Below are 26276 nucleotides of genomic sequence, written 5' to 3'. Positions count from 1 at the left end.
AACACGTATTTTCAGATTACTTTAGGAATACTCATTTGGTGAGATAGTCTACTTATACTAGCACGCTCTTGCTAATAATTGAGACATAAGGAATAAAAACAACTAAACATTAAAAAAAGTGTAATGATCTATTTTTTTTTAAATAATAAAAACAATTTATGAAAACTATAAGCTAGCAAAAAACCCCGATGTTATCTTTAAAATATTTGATGAAACAAAATCGTCTGCAATTTTATTTATAAAGGCTAATTGATATGGGATAATATCATTTTTTAAACGTCTCTCCCAAACGATCAATTAAAATTTTTGAGCAATTGTTTGGATCAGGAACTATAATTAATCCTTTTAACCTCTGTCCTAATTTCAGAACACTAGAACAAAGATTTATAGAGTTATAAGAGAGACAATCACAAACACATTTTATATTACAGATGAAAAATCAAAACTAATGAATAACGTAGTATTTCTGCAACATACACAGATCGTATGCAAATATATTATTCCATAGTAAAGTTAAAATTAAAATTTCACTAGAATCCATGCCCTGAATTGTCGTCATACGGTGTCGTCATACGTCATACTAAGGGTGCAAAACTATTATGAACTGTTCCTTCGTGTGCTCCAGTACAGGTCATAATAGGGAAGTGCCCCTTACAGCGTGCGACGACAAAGTAACTCCCTGATCAGGCACTGTGAAAAATTGGCCTTCGTGGAAGACTTTATAATAGAACTAACCTGTATTTGCTTAACTTGGAGAGGAAAATTGCAAAAGCCTCACACGGTTAGCTTGACAGCTAGTGGACTCTGACCAATGATCCATTTACCATTTCATGTCAGCACTGGGTTTGGTTTAAACAGGGTAGCTCAATTTTCTGACATTTATACAATATTTATTTGGTATTCTTTTGACAGCTGATAAAATTGTTAAGGTACGATGAAATGAAATATGTTTTGTTTATTATTATATTTAATTTATTCTTTTGTCATAATTAATATAATAATTTGTGATAGTTGAAGCCTGTTTGAATCCTCAGATATATAAAATTTTTATTGCACCATTAAAAGTAACGATGAAGTTAAATATATTTTTTTAAACAAAATATTCGTGGTTTTGTATCCGAATTAAATCAAATAGGCATTTTATTTCGAGACAAAATTATATTTAAATCAGCATTATAAGCGAATACAAATGTAATCAATTACTCAGTTGTATAAATGGCTGTTTATAATCTGATCCATCTGTAATTTCAGCCAATTCAATTAGAAAAAAATTTCTTTAGAACGAAGCGATATAATTAAAAAAAAAATTAAAATCGGAATTCTAATTTTTCAGTAAGAAATTCAACTACATTAAAATAATGATAATGTTTATGATAAAATTTTATCATAAACATTAAAATAATGAATTTTTTCGAAGTTTTATACATTAAAAGTGTGTTATTGAAGCAAATTTTGTATTAAAAAATGTAGAACTTCATAATTGAATACATTTATTTCACCCACATTTAATGTTTCATCATAAAAGGTGGCAACAGCTATATTTACAATTTAAATTTCGATTTCATCAAACTTCGGTTCCGTTACATGAATTTCCTTGTACAAACTCCATAATCTTATCCACACATTCTTGTGGCATTGGCTCGGTTACTGCACAGCGAACCTTTTCCACATCTTTAGACATGCATATCTAATAAATAAGTAAATTAATAAATACATTAAAAAAAATTAAGGAATACGACAAAAAAGTACCTATATTCTACTATTAGAAAAAGAAATAACTTCAAACATTTAAAGGTGGAAAAAGTCTACACGATGAAAAATTCGAGATCATATTACAGTACGAGGTACGTCATCTAGAGTGCCGGTACTTTTTATGGCAAACTTTCACGGAACAAAAAACATTATATACCGTTAAGTTTTACCGCAATATTTATTTCAAAATCACGGAGTCACTATAGTTGAATAAATATTAATGTAAAATATATGGTACTGAATTTTGCTGTAAAAATGAATTTTACGGTAAAATTAATTTTACGATTGATGCGCACAGCACAGGGTGTTGGTAATTTACCGCAATTCGATCTGTAATTTATTACAATGCTTACAAAGAACCAATATTCAATACCCACCAGACATTAATGAAGAATACAAACCAGAGTTGGTTAAAAAATAAAAAAATTAAAAAAACGTCACGTTGTTAACTATAATTAGGAAAAAATAAAATAAAAATAAATGTGTAAAACAAAGACGAAATTTTTTATACCCACGTTGAATTAATGCAAATCTCAAATCTGCTCTGGAATCGTGTTTCATTATTGAGGATGTCGATTCCTTAGTTAACGGCATGAGTTTCTCACTTGCTCTGATTTACCTCTCTCTCAAAACAATCATTCAAATCCATATAAAAACTTTAAAAAAAAATTATATCTTTTTAGCAAATACTAAGTCATTAAAATAAATTTCAATTCAAATGAAGACTTATTGACTGAGACTCATTTTTCGATGAGTAACTAATAACAATAATAAAACAAATAAATTCGTGATATAAATCAAAAATCGTCAAATAAATTCATGAAAAAAAGCGCTTTCGAGAAAATACTAAAATAGAGTTCTATCGACAAAGACTACTCACTTCTGCCCAGCTTAATAGTATGAGATTGCCTCAGCTGAATTGTTATTTCAGATTCCGTTTTCAAAAGCGCTATATGATGAGCCACCTCAGCTAGAATTGGCATGTGACATTTTTAGCGGCAATCATTGATCGATTTTCTAGCGTTACCATTAGGGAGTTGTAATGAGGCTTTTTTCTGTCGCCGTGTAAGAGAAATATATATATATATATATATATAGATTTTATTCTCAATTTTTTCATTGGCAACTAAAAGTGTTTTGTGCAATTTAAATCCAGAGGAGCTTGACTGGAAAAACAAATAAAAATACATTTTATTGTTAATCTTACCTGAAGTCATTACCGAAGAGTTTCCGAAAGGTTAACATGCTTTTATGTGTTTCCATAGATAGAGCTAGAAACATGATAAATTTTATCATAGTCAGGTAGTTTTTGACCATACCTTTTTTCTCAGTATGGATTTACACGTACTTAGGAATCAATCTTAATTGTTCAAGTGCTTTGGTTAAGACGATACGAAATTAGTCATTAAAATTATTTTCGAAGTTTTAATTTAAAAGCTTTATTTTAAAAATTTTAAAATAAATCGAATTTTTAATTCATTTCTGTAGTATATCTAGAAAGCGCTGTCAGAGAAGTGTTAAAAAATTGTCTTAATTAATTATATTTGATTTCATGATTTTACTCACTATCGTTTCTTTTTAAAAAATTACTAAATGCAAAATCTTTTATAATGACATTTTTTCAAAGCAGCTTTTCGAATAAAAAGAGTTTCTGCTCATTAAAATTAGCCAGACAGGGGAAAGGGGACTATTCGGCTATTTTTCACTAATTTATGAAAATACCGTATTTAATATATTTTTTTAACTCATGAAGTGTTTTTTTAAGAATAATTTGGACGTTTACCTGCATTCTTGTTTATATTTGGAATTGCAAAACTGTTTATTTAATAATATTTTTTTTTTAAAAAAAAGGTTGTTTTTGCAGACACTTTCCCATTACATAAGACAAGCTATGATGCTAGTGCGGACGAACTTGATAACTTATTATTTTCTCGTTTATTACAACTCAATTAATGCAATCAACTGCAATCTAAGTCTTAGTGAAGAATAAATACTGGCATATTATAATTAAAGTACTAATTTGTACTATTCATTATACTGAGAAATACAGTTTGAAAGCAAGCCAATACATTTTAAAACTATTATTCAACTTGATTTATCTGAAAGCAGAAAACCAATTGTAAGTAAAATTTCTCATAACCTTAGTTTTAAATTAATGATGAAATATTCTGAATGGACATCACACGGAGTCTGCCAGCAAATCGCAAAAGCGTAGACAGGACCGTTCGTGGTTATTCTGTTTTAGAATAATGTATTACAAAAAATAAATATTTAAAAAATACTTTGTTTTCTTTATTAATCCGAGTTTATTGTATCATATTCTTTTCACTAATTTCATAAAACAACTCTGTTAAATGTTCTCAAAACCTTTAAAAACTGGATTAATACAAAGGTTCCGTGCTAAATGTTTTACTTGAGATTGAAACAACTTTTTGTATATTGTATATCATTCTACAAAATCATTCTAATTTAGAAACTAAATAATGTCAAAAGTAGTATAAATATAGGGATCCTGGGCCACTTTCTCGCGCACGAAAACAGTTTTTAATAAAATCGTATAATTCAAAGAAAATGAAAGAAAATTGATTAAAAAGGATTGAAAAACTTAATTTTTTATTAAATATATATAAAATGATAAAAACACCTTTTTCTTCTATTTTGGTCCTAGCACTTCCTCACGCACACCTTGGAGCACGCTCGCGCACGAAAACAGTTTTTAATAAAATTGTATAATTCAAAGAAAAGTGATTAAAAAAGTAAATTTTTATATACTGCATTATAATATTTTAATTAAATATATATAAAATGATAAAAACACTTTTTTATAGAAAAAGTTTATTTTCCTATTAGATTGTGCCTGGCCCACGCTTTGGCGCACGAATCTACTTGTTGATTTAATTGTTTTGGCTGATTTAATTCTATCGAGTCTACTTGTTGATTTAATTGTTTTTGTAGTAAATCCCCTAAGTAACCTTCCATTAAAGGATATATGTATTTTCCATCAATTAATCCTTCATAATAAAGTACATAATCACCTTCATTTATTTCTTGAATTGCTTTGTCCGAAAGTTCTCCATGTTTCTTTTTTAGAAAATATTCTTTCACTTCATTTAGTGCCGCATCTATTTTCACAACTACACAATCACCATACCTTGTTTTTATTTTTCTCAATGATATCAATTCATACGAGTGTTGCTATTTATATTTCTGGCCTAATAATGAAAAAACAAATATGTCGGATCGAAATTGGTTTTATTGTTTTTCAAAATATTCTACATGATGATCAATACACTTTTGCATGCGTTTGAACCAATTTTCAAAGCACTTTTTCCAGTCCGATTGAGGTAACTCCGAAACATGCGCTTTGAATGCATCAGCCGCTTCTTCGGGGGTCGAAAATCGTTGTCCACGTAATTTATTTTTGATGTGTGGGAATAAGAAGAAGTCATTGGGTGCCAAATCANCTTGACTGGAGAAACAAATAAAAAGACATGTTATTGTTAATCTTACCTGAAATCATTACCGAAGAGTTTCCGAAAAGTTAACATGCTTTCATGTGTTCCTATAGATAGAGCCAGAAACATGATAAATTTTACCCTATTTTGGTAGTTTTGACTATACTTTTTTTTATCAATATGGATTTAAACGTACTTAGGAATCGATCTTAATTGTTCAAGTGCTTTGGTCAAGACGATACGAAATTAGTCATTAAAATTACTCTCGAAGTTTTAATTTAAAAGTTTTATTTTAAAATTATTAAAATAAATCGAATTTTTAATACATTTACGTAGTAAATCTAGAAAGCGCTGTTAGCGAAGCGTTAAAAAAATTGTTTTAATTAATTATATTTGATTTCATGATTTAACTTACTATCGTTTCTTTTAAAAAATTTAAAAATGTAAAATCTTTTATAATGACATTTTTGCAAAGCAGCTTTTCGAATTATAAGAGTTTTTACGCATTAGAATTAGCCTGACAGGGGAAAGGGGACTATTCGGTCATTTTTTTCTAATTTATAGAAATACCATATTTAATATGTTTCCTTAACTCATGAAGTGTTTTTTTAAGAATAATTTGGACGTTTACTTGCATTCTTGTTCATATTTGGAATTGCAAAACTGTTTATTTAATAATATTTTTTTTAGAAAATTGTTGTTTTTGTAGACACTTGCCCACTACATGGGACAAGCTATGAGCCTAGTGAGACCGAACTTGATAACTTATTATTTTCTCTGGCTCTAATACTGGCATATTATCATTAAAGTACTAATTTGTACTGTTCATTATACTGAGAAATACAGTTTGAAAGCAAGCCAATACATTTTAAAACTATTATTCAACTCGGTTTATCTGAAAGCAGAAAGCCAATTTTAAGTAAACTTTTTAATAATCTTAGTTTTAAACTGATAATGATGTTCGAAATGGATAACATGGATAACATCTACAAAAAAATCTCAAAAGCGGTGACAGGACCGCTCGTGGTTATTCTGTTTTGGAATAATGTATTACAAAAGAAAATATTTAAAAAGTGCTTTGTTTTCTTTATTAATCCAACTTTATTGAATCATATTCTTTTCACTAATTTCATAAAATAACTCTGTTAAATATTCTGAAAATTTTTAAAAAGTGAATTAATATAAAGGTTCCGTGCTAAATTTTTCACCTGAGATTGAAACAACTTATTGTATATTGTATATCATTCTACAAAATCATTCTAATTTAGAAAATAAATAACGTCAAATGTGTTACATTTTTACGATTTTTTGGGACTTTAAGAAATCACTCAAGTTGATTTGCACATTAGCAAGATAATTTGTAGAATAAATCATTTCTACACAGTAGCATTAACACAAGCAATTTGTTACTGCTTTGTTACGGTATTTTAAGAAATCATCGTAGTAAATCTGCACATCAGCAAGATTATCTGTAGAATAACTGATTTGTACAGTGTAGCAGTAAAAAAAGCAGTTTGGTTACATTATTAATACTACAAAAAAAGGGGAAATAATGTCTGAAAAAATTACCTTACTGTAGGGTAAGGTCATTTCTAATGAATAAAAACCATAATTCTAGTTAATAAAACCAAAATATACGGTATTTAAACCATTCATTTGGTAATTTTACCGCGCGTTTGGTTTGATTTACCGAAAATTCTGGTTTTTAAAATTATAATTCTTATGACTACACAGTTCGCATAATATAAAAAACTAAAAAGTAAATTTAATCTAAAGTTTTTATTTTTTTTTTATTTTGCCACGCTTTGAGGTATCATGATATAAAATAATAATATTTTGCAACATTTACCGAATTATGTATTATACATCATGAAATCATATTTTATTGTTAATTTTACAAAAATCATTATCGAAGCGCTGCGGTAAAAACTACCGAGCTTTTTGGTATTCTCATAGAGCAAGCAAGTATCACGGTAAATTTTACCGTATTCTGGTAGCATCAAAAACGCTTTTTTTTCTCAGTCTCTTTAGCGTCAACTGAAATTGCAAGGCACAAATTTAAGAAAAATATACAAACATTTTCAATTATTAAAATATTTTTGCGTTTTAAATATTCTACCAAATGGTAACACTTAAATTAAAATGGATAAAAGTTGAGTTTTTATAGAAAACGTTAAAATAAGAACTGTTTAGATTTATTTATTATGTTTAGATTTATTTATTACGTTCATTAATGCAATTACGTTTATTGAATAACTATAACTCACTGTATGATTTCCTGATTGACACTGCTCTGGACCAATTCTGTTATTATTTCGCATTTCTGAAAAATAAATATACTTTTATAGCATACGATTATAGCATGCATTCATGCTACTGTATTTTAAATGTAATATATCATTCAAGACTTACTAAAAATAACATAAATATGTCAAAATAAATGTAAGATGTTTTAATATTTTCTCTTAAAATGCAAAAATTTTAAGTGAAAAATTATTTATTTTATTATTTTCGCTTAAATGTAAAAATTTTTTGTCAAAATAGTCAAAGAAACATACACATTCTCTCTAATTAATATTTAGGAGGGAAAAAAAAGCATTGTGGAATGTAAAATAGCAACAAGATGTTTTATTCACCATAGATTATTACCCAGTCCGGAGAGAATGAATTAGGAAGCCTAATGTAGCAGGTCATGAAATGTATAAACGCATGTTTTACATTATCCCACTAAAGCGCAAAACAAAAAAGCGAGCCCCCCTGATTAACTTTTGATCTAATGATCGAATCTTCACGTTCTAGAATTTACTCTTAAAGGCTCAAAGGGGTGAACTCAAATATGCCGAATAATAAACGATATTTTAAGTTACGAAATTAGACACTAAAACGCACTTTCACTGAATAAACATAACTTTTTCTTGACGAATTCGATTTCCGACCCCCGAAAAATACGGGCTGTCCGGAATTTCAGAAATAGGGTCCCAGTTGCTTGATCAGGAGAGCTGTCGAAAGTTTGGACTCCTTGATGTTAATTTTACTTTTTGCGCATTTCACAACATCTGGAGAAATTTTTTAAGCGAATTGAAAAATTGTCGCACAAATTTATAAAATTCGTATATTTAAATATAATATATTAAACTGCAAGATATGTAGTTTATTACATCATTTAAAAAAAAATTTAATTTTAAGGGACAAAACAAAATTTGAGCGAAATCGGTCAAATAGTTTATCAGAAATCTTATTTTGAAAAAGTCTTATTTTTAGAATTTGATTTCCCAGGAGCTATTTGACGAATTGAGCTCAAAATTTCTAATTTGTCATGTAAAAATACATTCTTTAAAATAAAAGTTGTATAATTTAAATTTATTTAATTGCCAAAAATTGCATAATTTACAATCCAATTTTTCTTCCATTGCTATTTAATAAATCAATAAAAAACAGAAAAGTGTTACCGAAGTTCATTTTTTGGGTGGGATTGTCTATGGTTAAATTAATTTTATATTTGTCGGCAAAGTGTTTTCAATTTACTTAAAAAGATCTCGAGATATGGCGAGATCAAAAAAGGAAATTTAACATTAAGGGGTCCAAACTTTTGCCCACTCCTCTGACCAAATTAACCATATATCCCAACCTAGCCCCTATATTTTTGGGGTCGGAAATCCACATTCATCGAGAAAGAAAAATAATTATGTTCATTTAGAGAAAGTACGCTTTTGTGCCTGATTTCGTAACTCAAAACATCGTCTGGAGTAATTAGGTCATCCCTCTAACCATTGAGTCCCAGAACGTGAAAATACCTTCATAAGATGAAAGCTATTCAGGGTGGACCAGTTTTTATTTTGCGCATTGTACGTAACATTAAACTTGAATGAGTCAGGAATGTGTGGAAATAAGCTTCTCCGTGAGCTCGAAACACTGTCCTTGAAGTTTCTATTTCCGGAATTGTTGCCAAACTTAAGTTGAAAACATACAATAATGTTCAAAAAATATCTGATATTATTTCAGAATCGAATCTATTATTGTTTTATTTTAATGCATAAAAGTAAATTATATTTAAAAAATTAGTCAGAACCAAATAGCTAAAATAAAAATTAAGACAGATCAAACAACTAAACCATTTTACATTGTGATGTATTTTACGTTTTGTATTCCGCCAGCAATTAACTAATTTCCCATTACATAAATCCTTACAATAAATGCAACCGTTACATAGGTATAATTCTATATTTTACATTCCAAAAACAATTACCCAGTTTTACATAACATGATTGAGAGTGGCTTCTACTCAATGATGACATCTATATTTTGCTTTCTACCAAACATATTACATAAAAAAAGTTGCTGCTACGTAATAAGCTATTTTTTATTTTATTTACTGAAACTTTGAAAGTGTACAGTACAAAAATCATTTTAACACGCATTTAAAATAACTTACCTTCAAACATATCGTGCATTAATTTACCATAAGTGGCACACTCTGGATACAAGGGTAGCATGATCAATCCACCAGCGCCTCCTGGAGCAGCAGCTCCTACTGGACCTTCGGCACCTCCTGGACCAACAGGGCTACCTGGAATACCTGGTGGTCCAGGAGAACCGGGAGATCCACTTGGATTACCATATCCTCCCTGGCCACCATAGCCTCCTGGACCACCAGTGCCTCCTCGACCACCAGCACCTCCTGCACCACCAGCCCCTCCTGGACCACCAGGGCAATTAGGAAAACCAGTTCCTCCCTGGCCACCAGTGCCTCCTGGACCACCAGTGCCTCCTGGACCAGCAGCGCCTCCTGCACTACCTTCGCCTCCTGGACCCCCAGGGCAACCTGGACTACCTGGAGCTCCAGGAGAACCAGGACTACCACCTTGACCTTGTACTGCTACAAGGATTACCACTGCGATCAATAAAACGGTAAATATGAAACACTTCATGTCGAGACAAAAGGAAACATGCAAAAGTATGCTTTTTATAGCAATAGCTCGATGCCGTGTGTCTACTTCCTAAAACGTATCTGATTCATCTATAAATTATAAACAACACGCGCTGTCGAAACAACACGTTATCAGTAACATTCTTGACACGCGCTGTCGAGAATTTTCTTCTTCTTTTATGTAAGAGGAAGCAGTAAGATAAAGAGTATAAGCAAATGTAAACATAATAGTTGGATACACGTGTTGAAGTTTGAAATAGAAACTTTTTACTTGCGACTTCCTAATAAGTTCAATATAACAATATATGCTATCTAAATAATGAGTTCGAAATATTATTGCGGATGAAAACAAATTGATCTTATTACATTACTAGCTGGATGCCCGTTCTAAGTACGGGTTGAAAAAAAAGTAAATAATCATTAATTTAATACAGAACAACATTACAAAATCATGTACAAAATTGAAAGACATATCTAAACACAACTAATACAGCAAGAATAATTTCCTTTTTATTTATTTATTTATTAATTACTATTATTTGTTCTTCTCGGTTGCTTTACGTTATTGGATAAAGAAAAACCTAAAATATTTTTTTTATAATTTCATTTATTTCCAATGTAAAGTCGCAAAAAAAAAAAGATATCTCCCTAAATACCTTTCGATCTAATGATCGGATTTTCACGAATGATTCTCATCACAATCTTAATGGTTATCGTTATTAGATAAAAAAAAACTAGAATTATTTTTTTATAATTTTTTAGTCTATACAGAAGTCAATTTCGTCAATACAGTGTAGATTTGTTAGCTTTTTCAATGACACCATATTAGGTGGGCCAACATTGCTTCCAACATTAAATATAATATATATAAACTGCAAAATATTTTAATACATCATTGCAAAAAATTTTATTTTAAGGGACAAAACAAAATTTGAGCGAAATCGTTAAAATAGTTTATAGTAAATCTTATTTTGAAAAAGTCGTATTTTTAGAATTCGGTTTCTCAGGAACTATTAGACCGATTGTGCTCAAAATTTCCAATTTGTCACGTAGAAATACATTCTTTAAAATAAAGTCAAAAGTTGCATAATTTACAATTCAAGAATTTTTTCCCACTGCCATTTAATAAAACAATAAAAAATAATAAAGGCCTACTAAAATTACTTTTTTTGCGTGGATTTATCAGTGGTTAAATTCATTTTATATTTGTGGGCAAAATTTTTTCAATTTTCTTAGAAAGTTTTCGAAATATGGCGAAATCAAAAAAGGAAAATAAACAACAAGGGGTCCAAACTTTCAACCTCTCTCCCGACAAAATTAACCATATATCCCAGCCTAGCCCCTATATTTTGGGGGTCGGAAATCCACATTCATCGAGAAAAAATATAAGTATTTATTCAGAGAAAGTACTGTTTTGTGCCTGATTTCGTAACTCAAAACATCGTCTGCACTAATTAGGTCACCCCTCTAACCATTGAGTCCTAGACCTTGAAAATACCTTCATTAGATCAAAAGTTACTCAGGGAGGTCGAGTTTTTATTTTGCGCATTGTACATAACATTGAACTTGAATCAGGCAGGAATGTTTAGAAATAAGGTTCTCCGTGAGCTCGAAACACTATCCTTGACATTTCCAGAATAGTTGCCAAACTTAAGTTGGAAACAAACAAAAATATTCAAAAAATATCTGATATTATTTCAGAATCGAATCTATTATTGTTTTATTTTAATACATAAATTTAAATTTTATGAAAAATATTTGTCAGAACCAAATAGCTAAAATAAAAATAAAGATAGATCAAACAACTAAACCATTTTACATCGTGATGTATTGTGCGTTTTGTACTCCAACAATTAACTAATTTTACATTACATAAATCCTTAGATTAAATGCAACCGCTACTTAGGTATAATTCTATTTTTTACATTCTGAAAACACTTAACCAGTTTTACATTACATGATTTAGAGTGACTTCTGCACAATGATGACATCTATATTTTGCATTCTACCAACCATATTACATAAAAAACAGTTGCTGCTACGTAATAAGCTATTTCTTATTTTATTTACTGAAACTTTAAAAGTGCTCCAATCTTAAACAATACAAAAATCATTTTTACACGTATTTAAAATAACTTACCCTCAAACATATCGTGCATTAATTTCGCATAAATGGCACACTCTGGATACAAGGGTAGCATGATCATTCCACCAGTGCCTCCTGGAGCAGCAGCTCCTATTGGACCTCCGGCGCTTCCCGGACCTACAGGGCCACCTGGACTGCCTGGTGGTCCAGGAGAACCAGGACTACCAGGTGGAGAACCAGGGCCTCCTCCTCCACCACCACCTCCTGTACCACCACCTCCTCTTGGACCACCTGCACCTCCTGGTTCACCGGCCCCTCCTGGTCCACCTGGACAACCTGAACCACGATTAGGAAAACCAGTTCCTCCCTGGCCCCCAGTGCCTCCTGGACCACCAGTGCCTCCTGGGCCACCAGTGCCTCCTGAACTTCCGGCCCCTCCTGGGCCAGCAGGGCAACCGGGAGTACCTGGTGCTCCAGGAGAACCAGGACTACCACCTTGACCTTGTACTGTTACAAGGATTACCACTGTGATCAATAAAACGGTAAATATGAAACACTTCATGTCGAAGCAGAAGGAAACATGCAAAAGTATACTTTTTATAGCAATAGATCGATGCCGTGTGTATACTTCCAGCAACGTATCTGATACATCTATAAATTATTAGCAACACGCTCTGTCGAAGCAACACGTTATCAGTAACCTTCTAGACACGCGCTGTAAAAAATTTTCTTCTTCTTTTGCGTAAGAGGAAGCAGTAAGATTAAGAGTATAAGCAAATGATAATAGTTGGATAATAGTTTGATACACTTGTTGAAGTGACAAATAAAAACTTTTTACTTGCGACTTCTTCATAAGTTCAATTCTTATATTATTTCAGAAATTCAGAATTTATTGATCAGGTTTTCTCCTGAATTAATTTCGCACGAGTTTGAAACAGTAACATAATAATATATGCTATCCAAATAATGAGTTTGAAATATTATTGCCGATGAAAAAACGTAGATCTTATTGCATTAGTAGCTGGATACCCGTTCTAAGTACGGGGTGAAAAAAAAAGGAAATGATCATTAATTCAATACAGAATAAGAGTTCAAAATCATGTACAGATCTGAAAGACATACATAAACACAATTAATACAGCTAGAATAATTTCATTTTTATTTATTTATTATCATTATTTGTCCTTCTCGCATGCTTTACGTTATTAGATAAAGAAAAACCAAAAATAATTTTTCTATAATTATATTTATCTTCAATGTACACCTGTGTTAACATTTCGTCAATACACACATTTACAGGGCAGATTTGTTAGCACTTTTAGTGGCACCATATTAAGTGGGCCATCGTTGCACCCTCAGGAAGGACAGATAATATAGAGAATGAAAGAACATCCATGCCATGCCTGGGATTCGAACCCAGAACCTTTCTGATGCAAGGCCAGTTTCCTGACCCCTACACACACAGTACTACTACCCTTACAGTCCGGTCGGTTCAAATAAAAATGTTATTGAACGAAGAAGACTCACAATCACCAAAATGTACCACAAACAGGTGGTTTTTGCCTGTACTTATTCGTAGGGTCATGAAAAACTCCTTTCAACGGTATCTATAATAAAACTGCACCAATATGCATGATTCCAACATTGCCTTCACCAAATTTAATTAAACATCAGTGTCAGTAACAACACAGCAATTTTTTATCTTTCTCTTAGACCAGGGATGGGCAAACTACGGCCCGCGGGTCAACTGTGGCCCGTCTGAAGGTTTTATCCAGTCCGTGTATAGAATTTTAACTTGCCGATCCGTGACGATTAATATAAACAATATACGCCCATTTTCTTGTCTACTTTGTTTAAAGTTATTTTCGTTCTTATTTTTTTAACAAAGCATTGATGATCTTTTTACTTTCTCTATTCTTGTTGTACTAAACATAAATTGATGTAAATGGGCAGCTTCAATTGGTATAATGTTGAAGGTAAACGTTATTTATAGAATAGCCGTAGATTAGAACCATCTGAAGCAGTTGTTTCTAAATATGCCAAAGTTAAAGTTTTACAAATCATTACCAAAACCTTGTTTCCCCAGTTTAATATTTCACGCCCAGAAAGTCAGTGCCATGTTTGCTTCATCTTATATATGTGAACAAATGTTTTCAACTATAAACCTTTGAAAAAATCATTTCAGAAGTAGACTAACAAGCAAACATTCAACCTTGAGCATTAAAATAAATACATCTCACTTGGAACCTCAATATAAAGAACTTTTAAAAATGAAATCGCAATTTCATTCATTTCATTAAATATTTAAATTAAAACTTGCATATCGTTTTTTTTACTTTGGAAGATTTTACTTGGCCCACCAAACTTTTTTCCTTCGTTTTTTCGTTCTCATCAAAACAAGTTTGCCCCCCCCCCTGTCGTAGACGAATGAATTGAATTTCTCAGTTAAATTTGCATTTTAGTCTATAACTTATTTCTCAATTTCAGTTAGTACTCATTATCAAAATCAAATAAGCATCATTGGCGTCATAAAAAGTATTACAAATTTTTTCTTTTCTTCTGAACGAAAAAAAATATTTCTCCATTAATTTTACGTTTCAGTACCTAATTTATTTTACTTAAACTACCATTCATTCAAAATAATTTCGTTTTACAGTAATACGTTTCAAACATTAGAAAAAAATAAACACCTGGTTTCAGATTACTAATGGAACACACTTTTGGTGAGGTAGTTCACTTATACTATCACGTTCTTGTTAATAATTGAGACATAAAGAATAAAAAACAACTAAACATTAAAAAAAGTGCAATAAACTATTTTTTTTAAATAATAAAAATTGTTTATGAAAGCTATAAGCTAGGAAACAACCCCGATGTTATCTTTAAACATTTAATAAAACAAAATGGTCTAAAATTTTATTTATAAAGGCTAATTGATATGGAAAAATATCATTTTTTAAACGTCTCTCCCAAACGGTCAATTAAAATTTTTGAACAATTGTTTGGATCATGAACTATAATTAATCCTTTTCACCTCTGTCTTAATTTCAGAGAACTGGAACAAAGAGTTATATGAGAGACAATCACAAACACATTTGATATTACAGATGAAATATCAAAACTAATGAATAACGTAGTATTTCAGCAACATACACAGATCGTTTGCAAAGATATGATGTAAAGTTAAAAAAAAAATTTCATTAGAATCCACGCCCAGAGTTGTTGTCATACGTCATACCAAGGGCGCAACCCTATTATGAGCTGTTCCTTCGTGTGCTCCTGGATAGGTCATAATAGAGAAGCGCCCCTAACCGCGTGCGACGACAAGGTAACTCCCAGATCAAGCATTGTGAGAAACTAGTCTTCATGGAGGATTTTGTAATGGTAACTAACCTGTATTTGCGTTACATGGTGAGGAAAATTTCAAAAACTTCCCACGGTTAGCTCGACAGCTATTTTCTGAAATTTTTGCAATATTCATTTAATATTCTTTTGATAAAATTATTAGTGTACAATTAAATGAAATATGTTTTGTTTAGTGTTATATTTAATTTATTCTTTCGTCATAATTAATATATTAATTTGTGATAGTTGCAGCCTGTTTGAATTCTTAAATATATAAAAATTTAATTGCACCATTAATAATTAAAAGTAACGAAAAAGAACGAAAGATTTATATATATATATATATTAACAAAATATTCGTAGTTTTGTATCCGAATCAAATCAAATAGGCGTTTTATGAGAATATTATTTTTTAAATCAGCATTGTAAGTGAAAAATAATTTACTGACTACAGGGATGTATAAATGGCTGTTTATAATCTGATCCTTCCATAAATTTAACCAATTCAATTAGAAAAAATTTTCTTCAAAAAGAAACAATGCAATTAAAAAAATTTCTAAAATCGGAATTCTAACTTTTCGGTACGAAATTCAACTGCTTATCATAAACATTAGATTAATGATTTTTTTTAAACATTAAAAGCGTCTTATTGAATTATATTTTGCATAAAAAGATGTAGAATTTTATAATTGAATATATTTATTTCACCGACATTTCATGTTACATAATAAAAGGTGGCAACAGTTATAATTACAATTTAAATTTCGATTTCATCAAACTTCGGTTCTGTTACATGAATTTCCTTGTACAAACTCTATAATCTTATCCACGCATTCTTGTGGCATTGGCTCAGTTACTGCACAGCGAACCTTTTTCATATCTTCAGACATGCATATCTAATAAATAAGTACATAAATAAAGACATTAAAAAAAATTAAGGAACACGAGAAAAAGGTACCTTTATTTTACTATTTGAAAGAGAAATAACTTCAAACATTTAAAGGTGGAAAAAGTCTACACGATGAAAAATTTGGCATCATATTACAGTACGAGGTACGTCATCCAAAGTGCCGGTACTTTTTGCGGCAAACTTTTGCGGAACAAAAATCATTATATACCGTAAGTTTTGCCGCAATATTTATTTCAAAATCTCCGAGTCACTATAGTTGAATAATTATTAATGTAAAATACATGGTACAGAATTTTGCTGTAAAAATGGATTTTACGGTAAAATTAATTTTACGATTGATGCACACAGGGTACGGATAATTTACCCCAATTTACTGCAGTACATATGTTTCAAAGGCTCACAAAGAGCCCATATTCAATACCCGCCAAACATTAATGAAAAATACAAAACAGTGTTGGTAAAAAAATAATAATAGTAAAATTAAAAAACATCAAGTTCTCAACTACAATACGGGAAAAAAATAAAGGTAAAAAATAAACCCTAATTTTTTCACACCTACATTAAATTAGTACTTATCTCGAATCTGCTCGGGAATCTTGTTTCGTTAATGAGGATGTCGATTCCTTATTTAATGGCATGAGTTTCTCACTTGCTCTGATCTACCTCTTTTGGCCTCCATCATTTCTTAAGGCTACCGCTGGTTTTCTTGTTTCGTTTTTAATTTATATTTTATTTTAAATTTTTTCATTGGCAACTAAATGTGTTTTGTGCTTTTTAAGTCCAGAGGAACTTGACTGGAAAAACAAATAAAAATATAGTTTATTGTTAATCTTACCTGAAGTCATTACCGAAGAGTTTCCGAAAAGTTAACATGCTTTTATGTGTCCCTATAGATAGAGCCAGAAACATGATAAATTTTTATCATAGTCAGGTAGTTTTTGACTATATTTTTTTTTTCTAAGTATGTATTTAAACGTACTTAGAGGAATCGATCTTAATTGTTCGAGTGCTTTGGTCAAGACGATACGAAATTAGTCTTAAAAATTACTTTCTTAAGCAGATTTGGATTCTAGGCAAGATCATTAAATAAAAAAAATTAGAAGTTTTTCTTTTGCTCTGTAAATGATATTTAGCTATAAAAGTTATGTATAAACAAGATAAAACTATTGTTCCTTATTTGAAAATCTGTTTATGGGGCTTTGAGGGTTAATACAACAAGAAAATCTTGAATAATGAATTTCAACAAAAGACCAAGAACATGTAAAAAAATTAAGGATGATAATTAAATAAATTGCATTTCAGATCTACATCATTTTAAAAGAAATCGAATTTTTAATTAATTTATATAATAGATCTAGGATGAGCAGCCAGAGATGTGATAAGTAAATTGTTTTAATTAATTATTTTTAATTTCATGACATTACATACTATTGTTTCGTTTAAAAAAATTACGAAACATAAAATCTTTTATAATGATAGACATTTTTGTGAAGCCGCTTTTAGAATCATAAGATTTTCTGCGCATCAAAATTTGTCAGACAGGGTAGAGGAAACTATGTGGACCTTTTTTTTTACTAATTTGTCAAAATACCATATTTAATATATATCTTTTTTAACTCATGAAGTGTTTTTTTTCTTTTTTTTAAAGAATAATTTGTACGTTTACCTGCATTCTTGTTTATATTTTGAATTACAAAACTTTTTATTTTTTCATAATAATTTTTTTTAAAAAAAGGTTGTTTTTGCAGACATTTGCCCCACTACATGGGACAAGCTAAGAGGCTAGTGTGGAAGAAGCTTGATAACTTATTATTTTCTCGTTTAATACAACTCAATTAATGTAATTAATTACAATCCAAGTCTTACTGGAGAATAAATACTGACATATTATAATTAAAGTACTATTTTGCAATATTCATTACACTGAGAAAGACAGCCAATACATTTTAAAACTATTATACAACTTGATTTATCTGAAAGCAGAAAGCCAATTTTAAGTTAAATTTTTAAAAACCTCAGTTTTAAATTAATGATGAAATATTCTGAATGGACAGTACACGGAATCTACAAACATATCGCAAAAGCGTAGACAGGACCGTTCGTGGTTATTCTGTTTTAGAATAATGTATTACAAAAAATAAATATATAAAAAATACTTTGTTTTTTTTATTTATCCAACTTTATTGAAACATATTCTTTTCACTAATTTCATAAAACAACTCCATTAAATGTTCTCAAAACCTTTAAAAACTGGATTAATACAAAGGTTCCGTGCTAAATTTTTCACTTGAGATTGAAACAACTTTTTGTATATTGTATATCATTCTACAAAATCATTCTAATTTAGAAACTAAATAATGTCAAATGTGTTACAATTTTAATAAATTCATATTTCTTCCAATGGTGCGTCCATACTAGCCCAACCACCATTTGTTTACACTAACCCCACAAAGTCATCTATTTGTTTATGATTAATATAGATTAAATTGAATCTAGTCAAAGTAAAGGTTAATATCAAAATTTAAAAAAAAGAAAACTGCATAATTTGTATTATATTATGACCTTTTGTTGAAATTCTGAAAGCAAAATGTGTTACTAATATATTATTAATATTTTTTTATTAGCAGTTTTGTGTGGCTCGTTTAAGAAAAAGCTCATATATGTTGATGCTGAAGGATTAATTTCGTTCAGAAAAATTACAATTAAAAGAATGAATTGAGGATTCATACCTAATGCCTTTATTTTATGCTTTTATTACATTTATTACATCGGTCTATCTATGTAGACACAATGAAACAAGTTTTTTTCCCGAATAAATGCAGGTGGCGTTATTTGTTAATCCGGCTTCAACACATAGTATAGAGAAAACTTGAACGTACCAACTTAAAAACCTTTTTTTTTTTCAAATTTCTACTAAACTACTCACAGTTTGATTATGCAAATTCACAGGAAAATGTAAACAAATGAGGCTGATCTACGATAACCTCACAAAAGAAATTTGACAAATAAATGAAAAAAAGTTATTCAAAATGTCCCTATCTCTATTACTTCCATTCAACTGGAATGGTATGTTGATCTACGTAACCAAATTAGCATTTCTAGTGCTAAACTACATAAATAAAGTAAACACGTGGCTTTGATACCACGTGTTTATTTTGTATTTGATATTAAATATTCATATTATAACGTTACATTTATATTTTATGGGTATTTGTCACTAAATAAAAAAAATATTTATGGGTCTGGACGAAGAAGTAATAAAGAAAAAATTGCGCATAACTTATAAAAGTTGAGTTTAAATGTGCTGCTGGAATTTATGATAAATTTTTTAACGAAAACAAATGAAACGTCGGTGGTTTATTTTGTATTAGTATTGTTATTCGAAAACCACCAACTTTTCATTTGCCTTTATAATTTATCAGAAATCAATGGTAAATTTGCAAGAAACTCTTATATGACTATAAAAGTAATTCAAAACATAGTAAAGTTATAAGAAAATAAACTTTATATAAAATGAACTTATTACCTGGAAAATTAGCCGAAACAAAAAAGCTCAATTTTTATAAGTTAAGCGTAATATTTTATTTATAACTTTATTTGTGCTGATCCATAGAAATATTATTGTTTTTTTTTCAATGTTTTATTTATTTTTTATTCTTTTATTTTATTGCTATATTTAAAGTAATACATACAAAGAGTTGCCTCAGTCTTTTATAATGAAAAAAAATTAAATGACTTCCTACATTCAGATTTTGCATCTTCATAAATCTATCAAAATACCAATAGGTACATACGTGCTGATTACTTAGTTAATTTAAGAAAGGAAACGATTTTTTGGGACTTTAAGAAATAATTCTAGTTAACTTGCACATTAGCAAAATAATTTGTATAATAAATCATTTCTACACAGTAGCAGTAACACAAGCAATTTTACTGCTTTCTTGCGGCACTTTAAGAAATCACCCTTGTTAATTTGCACATTAGCAAGATTATCTGTTGACCAACTGATTTCTACACAGTAGCAGTAACACAAGCAATTTGGTTATCTTATTAATACTACTAGAAAAAAGGGGGAGAATGTCTGAAAAAATTACCTTACTCTATGGTAAGGACATTTCTAGTGAATAAAAACCATAATTCTAGTTAATAAAACCAAAATATACTGTATTTAAACCATTCACTTGGTAATTTTTGCACTCAAATGGTGACGGCTTACCGGAAATTCTGGTTTTCTAAAATTATATTTCTTATTACTATACACAGTTAGTATAATAAACAAAACTAAAAAGTAAGTTTAACCTAATGTTTTTATTTTTTATTTTGCCATGATTTGAGGTATCATGATGTAAAATAATCATATTTTGCAAATTTACCAAATTATATATTATATATTATAAAATCATACTTTATTGTTAATTTTGCCAAAATCATTATCGAAACACTACGGTAAAAACTACCGGTTGGTATTTTGAACTTTTTGGTATTCCCATAGAGTAAGAAGCACGGCAAATTTTACCGTGTTATGGTAGTTTTAACCACGCTTTATTTTCTCAGTGTATTATTTCAGTCAACTAAAATTGTTAGACATAAACTTAAGAAAAATATTCAAATATTTTTATGCTTTTTCAATTATTCTAGTATTTTTGCGTTTCAAAAATTATACCAAATGATAACACTTGAACTAAAATGGTTAAAAGCTGAGTTCTTACAGAAAACGTTAAAATGAGAACTGTTTACATTTATTTATTATGTTTAGATTTATTTACTACCTTCATTAATGTAATTATGTTTATTAAATAACTATAACTCACTGTATTATTCCCTGATTGACACTGTTCTAGACCAATTCTGTTATTATTCCGCATTTCTGAAAAATAAAATATACTTTTATAGCATACGATTATAGCATGCATTCATGCTACTGTATTTTAAATGTAATATATCATTTAAGACTTACTAAAAATAATATAAATATATCAAAATAAATATAAGATGCGTAATTATTTTCTCTTAATAATATATAACTTGAAATTTTTTGTCAAAATGGTCAAACAAACATACACATTCTCTCTAACTAATATTCGAGCGAAAAAAGGCATTATTAATGCCTGGTGAATCACTATTGAGGAAGGTAAAATCATAGCAGGATGCTCAATCCACCACAGTTGTTTACCCAGTGCAGGGAGAATTAGGAAGCCAAATGTAACAGGTCATGAAATGTATAAACATATGTTTTACACCCTGATTAACTTTTGATCTAATAATCGAATCTTCACATTCTAGAATTCAATCTTAATGGTTCAAAGAGGTGACCTCAAATATACTGAAAAATTGACTATTTTTAAATTTACGAAATTAGACACAAAAACGTATTTCCTCTGAGAAAGTATAACTTTTTTTCGACGATTTCAAACTCATAAAATATAAGGGCTCACCGAAATCCCAAAAATAGGTTCCCAACAGTTTGATCAGAATACCGGTCGAAAGTTTGAACCCCTTGATGGTGATTTTACTTTTCGCATATTTCGCAATATCTCGAAAAAATTTTAAGCGAATTGGAAAATTTTTGCACAAATTTATAAAATTCGTTTATTTAAATATAATATATTAAACTGTAAGATATGTAGTTTATTACATCATTATAAAAAATGGAATTTTAAGCGACAAAACAAAATTTGAGCGAAATCGATCAAATAGTTTATCAGGAATCTTAATTTGAAAAAGTCGTATTTTTAGAATCTGATTTCTCAGGAAATATTTGACCAATTGTGCTCAAAATTTCTAATTTGTCATGTAAAAATACATTCTTTAAAATAATGTCAAAAGTTGCATAATTTACAATCCAATTTTTTTCCACTGCTATTTAATAAAACAATAAAAAATAATAAAGGCTTACAAAAATTCATTTTTTGCGTGGACTTATCAGTGGTTAAAAAAATTTTATATTTGTGCGCTAAATTTTTTCAATTTTCTTGAAACGTTCTCCAGATATGGCGAAATCAAAAAAGCAAAATCAACAGTAAGGGGTCCAAACTTTCAACCACTCTCCTGACAAAACTGACCATATATCCCAGCTTGCTCCGATCCCCTATATTTTGGGGGTCGGAAATCCACTTTCATCGAGAGAAAAAAAAACTATGTTTATTTAGAGAAAGTACGATTTTGTGCCTGATTTCGTAACTCAAAACATCGTCTGCAGAATAGTTGCCAAACTTAAGTTGGAAATATACAATAATGTTCAAAAAATATCTGATATTATTTCAGAATCAAATCTATTATTGTTTTATTTTAATGCATAAATTTAAAATATTTTTAAAAAAATTAGTCAGAACCAAATAGCTAAAATAAAAATTAAGATAGATCAAACAACTAAACCATTTTACATTGTGATGTATTTTACGTTTTGTATTCCGATAACAATTAACTAATTTTACATTACATAAATCCTTACATTAAATGCAACCGTTACATAGGTATATTTCTATATTTTACGTTCTAAAAACAATCAATCAGTTTTACATTACATGATTGAGAATGGCTTCTACGCAATGATGACATCTATATTTTGCATTCTACCAACCTTATCATATAAAAAAAGTTGCTGCTACGGAATAAGCTATTTTTTATTTTATTTACTGAAACTTTAAAAGTGTTCCAATCTTAAACAGTACAAAAATCATTTTAACACGCATTTAAAATAACTTACCTTCAAACATATCGTGCATTAATTTACCATAAGTGGCACACTCTGGATACAAGGGTAGCATGATCAATCCACCAGCACCTCCTGGAGCAACAGCTCCTACTGGACCTTCGGCGCCTCCTGGACCAACAGGGCTACCTGGACTACCTGATGGTCCAGGAGTACCAGGAGAACCTGTAGGATTACCATATCCTCCCTTTCCACCATAGCCTCCTGGACCACCAGTGCCTCCTCGACCACCAGGGCCTCCTGGACCACCAGCCCCTCCTGGACCACCAGGGCAATTTGATCTACCAATGCCTCCTTGGCCACCAGTGCCTCCAGGACCACCAGTGCCTCCTGGACCAGCAACGCCTCCTGAACTACCGTCGCCTCCTGGACCACCAGGGCAACCTGGTGTACCTGGTGCTCCAGGAGAACCAGGACTACCACCTTGACCTTGTACTGTTACAAGGATTACCACTGTGATCAATAAAACGGTAAATATGAAACATTTCATGTCGAGACGGAAGGAAACATGCAAAAGTATGCTTTTTATAGTAATAGTTCGATGCCGTGTGTATACTTCCTGCGAGGTATCTGATTCATCGATAAATTATTAACAACACGCGCTGTCGAAACAACACGTTATCAGTAACATTCTTGACACGCGCTGTCGAGAATTTTCTTCTTCTTTTATGTAAGAGGAAGCAGTAAGATAAAGAGTATAAGCAAATGTAAACATAATAGTTGGATACACGTGTCGAAGTGACAAATAAAAACTTTTTACTTGCGACTTCCTCATAAGTTCATTTCTTATATTATTTCAGAAATTTAGAAGTTATTCATTAGAGGTTTTCTCTTGAATAAGTTTCGCTTGTGTTTGAAACAATAACATAATAATATTTGCTATCTAAATAATGAATTCGAAATATTATTGCGGATGAAAACAAATTGATCTTATTACATTACTAGCTGGATGCCCGTTCTAAGTACGGGTTGAAAAAAGAGTAAATAATCATTAATTTAATACAGAACAACATTACAAAATCATGTACAAATATGAAAGACATATATAAACACAATTAATACAGCTAGAATAATTTAATTTTTATTTATTTATTTATTATTATTATTTGTCCTTTTCGGTTGCTTTACGTTATTAGATAAAGAAAAACCAAGAATAATTTTTTTACAATTTTATTTATTTCCAATGTACAGTCCGCAAAAAAAAGATATCCCCCTAAATAACTTTCGTTCTAGTGATCGGATTTTCTCGAATGGTTCTTATCTCAATCTTAATGGCTCCTGGGGGTGACCTAATTAATTAGCGATAATTAATAATTAAGTTACGAAATCAGACACAAAAACGTACTTTCTCTGAATAAACATATACATATATATATTTTTTTTAGATATTTGGATTCTTTATCTTCAAAATATAGGGGGTAGTCGCAATCTGAGAAGTGTGGTCCCCATACTTTGGTCAGGAGAGCGAATCAAAGTTTGGACCCCTTAATGTTAATTTCGCTTTTTGCGTTTTCAGTCATATTTTAAAAACTAATGAAGCAATTCAAAAACAAAATTGCACCCACTCAGAAAACTCACGTTCCCAAAGATAATTTCATGAAAAAAATAATTTTTAATAATTATTTATTATTTTTTATTATTTAATTAAAGTAAGGATGAAAAAATTTTGATTTAAAGGGTATGGATTTTTTATGTCATATTAATCTACATATTTTTCAATTGAAAAATCTAAAGTTTCAACTGTTTTAAAATAATTTGGCGACAATGAAGAAATAATTAAATGAGGCGATTAATATAAAAATGTGATAAACTTACGAGGAACTTGACTTAGCGCACGTAGCGTAAAATTTCTTTCATATTTTTTTCGCTAGTAATCGTTTGCTAATCTTTTTAATTTTATTTTTTTAAAACTATAAAATATGATGTTTTTGTTTTAGTCGTCTAAAAATCTATTCGCAATTTAGTAAAGAATTTTGAATAAAGCATTTTATTGAATAAAAAACATTTTATTCAACGAATGTCGAATTTTATAAAAGCATGCTTCTGATAGAATATGATTATACACGATATTGTGCTTATTTAATATGATTATTTTAAAATTTTTAGTTTTTTTTCTCAATAACTGATGCAATTTCAATAACATACATACGTATGAACAGATTTGGAATAAAATATTTATTAATTTCATGAACATATTTTTTATAAACATTAATAGATATACGTAATAGACATATTTAAGCATATCTCATATCATCGCAAATTTCTCAACATCTTATATATCGTCTTAAAAGTAATTTTTTAATCACCTCTCCGGAAATATTTCGCAGAACTATTTTACTAACTATTTAACTAAATTTTTACATTTTTAAAAATCTTATTCTTTACCCTACTACGTTTATTATAAATGACCTTATTGTCGACCTTCTGAAAATTAATGGTATCAAATGCCTTCTCTACGCAGATGACTTAGTCATCTGGACCGAAACTCCCAAAAACAGTGTTGAGAGACAATCAGAACTAGCCCTTAATCAGGCTTTAAAGGAATTAAACAAATGGTGCCACATCAATAACATGGAAGTCAACCTGGAAAAGACATGTTACCAGACCTTCTCCTTGACACATCAGCCTATCAAACTAAAACTATTGTATGAGGACGTTCCCGTTTTATATACAGACTCTTCTTCATACTTAGGTGTTGTATTCGACCGAAAACTGACGTGGACAGAGCACGTGACCAAAGTTTTGGAGAGAGCCACCTCGAGACTTTCCCTAATGAAAAGAATAGCCGGATCAAAATGGGGCTGCTGTAGAAATACCCTCGACATGACATATAAATCATATATACTCCCCCTCATGACTTATTGCTGCGAGCCGCTGGCGGCGACCAGCAAAAAAGTCCTTGACTCGCTGGAAAGATTCCACAATCAGGCCCTTCGACTTATAACAGGGGCCGTTAAAACAACTCCGATTGATGCACTCCTATTATCTACCCACCACATGAACATCAAGACTAGTATAGAAGAGAGGGCAGTTATTTTGTGGGAAAAAATTTTAAGACTACCAGACTGCCTCTCCCTATGGAGCACCCC

The 26276-nt window shown here is 30.2% G+C and overlaps 3 protein-coding genes across 6 annotated transcripts in view; all 3 read right to left on the bottom strand.

Moving 5' to 3' along the window:
- The window catches only part of LOC122268238 (collagen alpha-1(III) chain-like), a 35494-nt gene extending 22086 nt beyond the window's left edge, over positions 1-13408 (bottom strand). The window contains exons 1-5 of the mRNA XM_071186455.1: positions 12275-13408; positions 12205-12227; positions 9640-10204; positions 7475-7530; positions 1571-1687 (exon numbers count right to left, since the gene is read on the bottom strand). Coding sequence (XP_071042556.1) covers positions 1571-1687; positions 7475-7530; positions 9640-10204; positions 12205-12227; positions 12275-12782 — 1269 coding nt within the window. The 5' untranslated portion in view covers positions 12783-13408. The remainder of the gene's footprint in view (positions 1-1570; positions 1688-7474; positions 7531-9639; positions 10205-12204; positions 12228-12274) is intronic.
- LOC122271244 (cuticle collagen 2-like) overlaps positions 1-26276 on the bottom strand; it is a 120150-nt gene that overhangs the window by 67510 nt on the left and 26364 nt on the right. The window contains exon 3 of one of the 3 annotated variants that reach the window (XM_071187081.1): positions 16663-17269. The exons of the other annotated variants lie outside the window; for them this stretch is intronic. Within the exon in view, the coding sequence (XP_071043182.1) occupies positions 17210-17269 (60 nt within the window). The 3' untranslated portion in view covers positions 16663-17209. Of the gene's footprint in view, positions 1-16662; positions 17270-26276 lie in introns of those variants that run through there. 3 annotated transcript variants of the gene reach the window in all.
- The window catches only part of LOC107449866 (cuticle collagen 2-like), a 22359-nt gene continuing 12329 nt past the window's right edge, over positions 16247-26276 (bottom strand). Inside the window, exons 1-3 of one of the 2 annotated variants that reach the window (XM_043056192.2) lie at positions 23182-23835; positions 21287-21342; positions 16247-16461 (exon numbers count right to left, since the gene is read on the bottom strand). In XM_043056192.2, the coding sequence (XP_042912126.1) occupies positions 16339-16461; positions 21287-21342; positions 23182-23677 (675 nt within the window). In that variant the 5' untranslated portion in view covers positions 23678-23835 and the 3' untranslated portion in view covers positions 16247-16338. Of the gene's footprint in view, positions 16462-21286; positions 21343-23181; positions 23836-26276 lie in introns of those variants that run through there. The other variant, XM_043056193.2, reaches the window with a different exon arrangement.

Source organism: Parasteatoda tepidariorum, chromosome 10, assembly GCF_043381705.1.
Source record: "Parasteatoda tepidariorum isolate YZ-2023 chromosome 10, CAS_Ptep_4.0, whole genome shotgun sequence".
Taxonomy (NCBI): Eukaryota; Metazoa; Arthropoda; class Arachnida; order Araneae; family Theridiidae; genus Parasteatoda; species Parasteatoda tepidariorum.
This window is presented reverse-complemented; position numbering and strand designations above follow the sequence as displayed.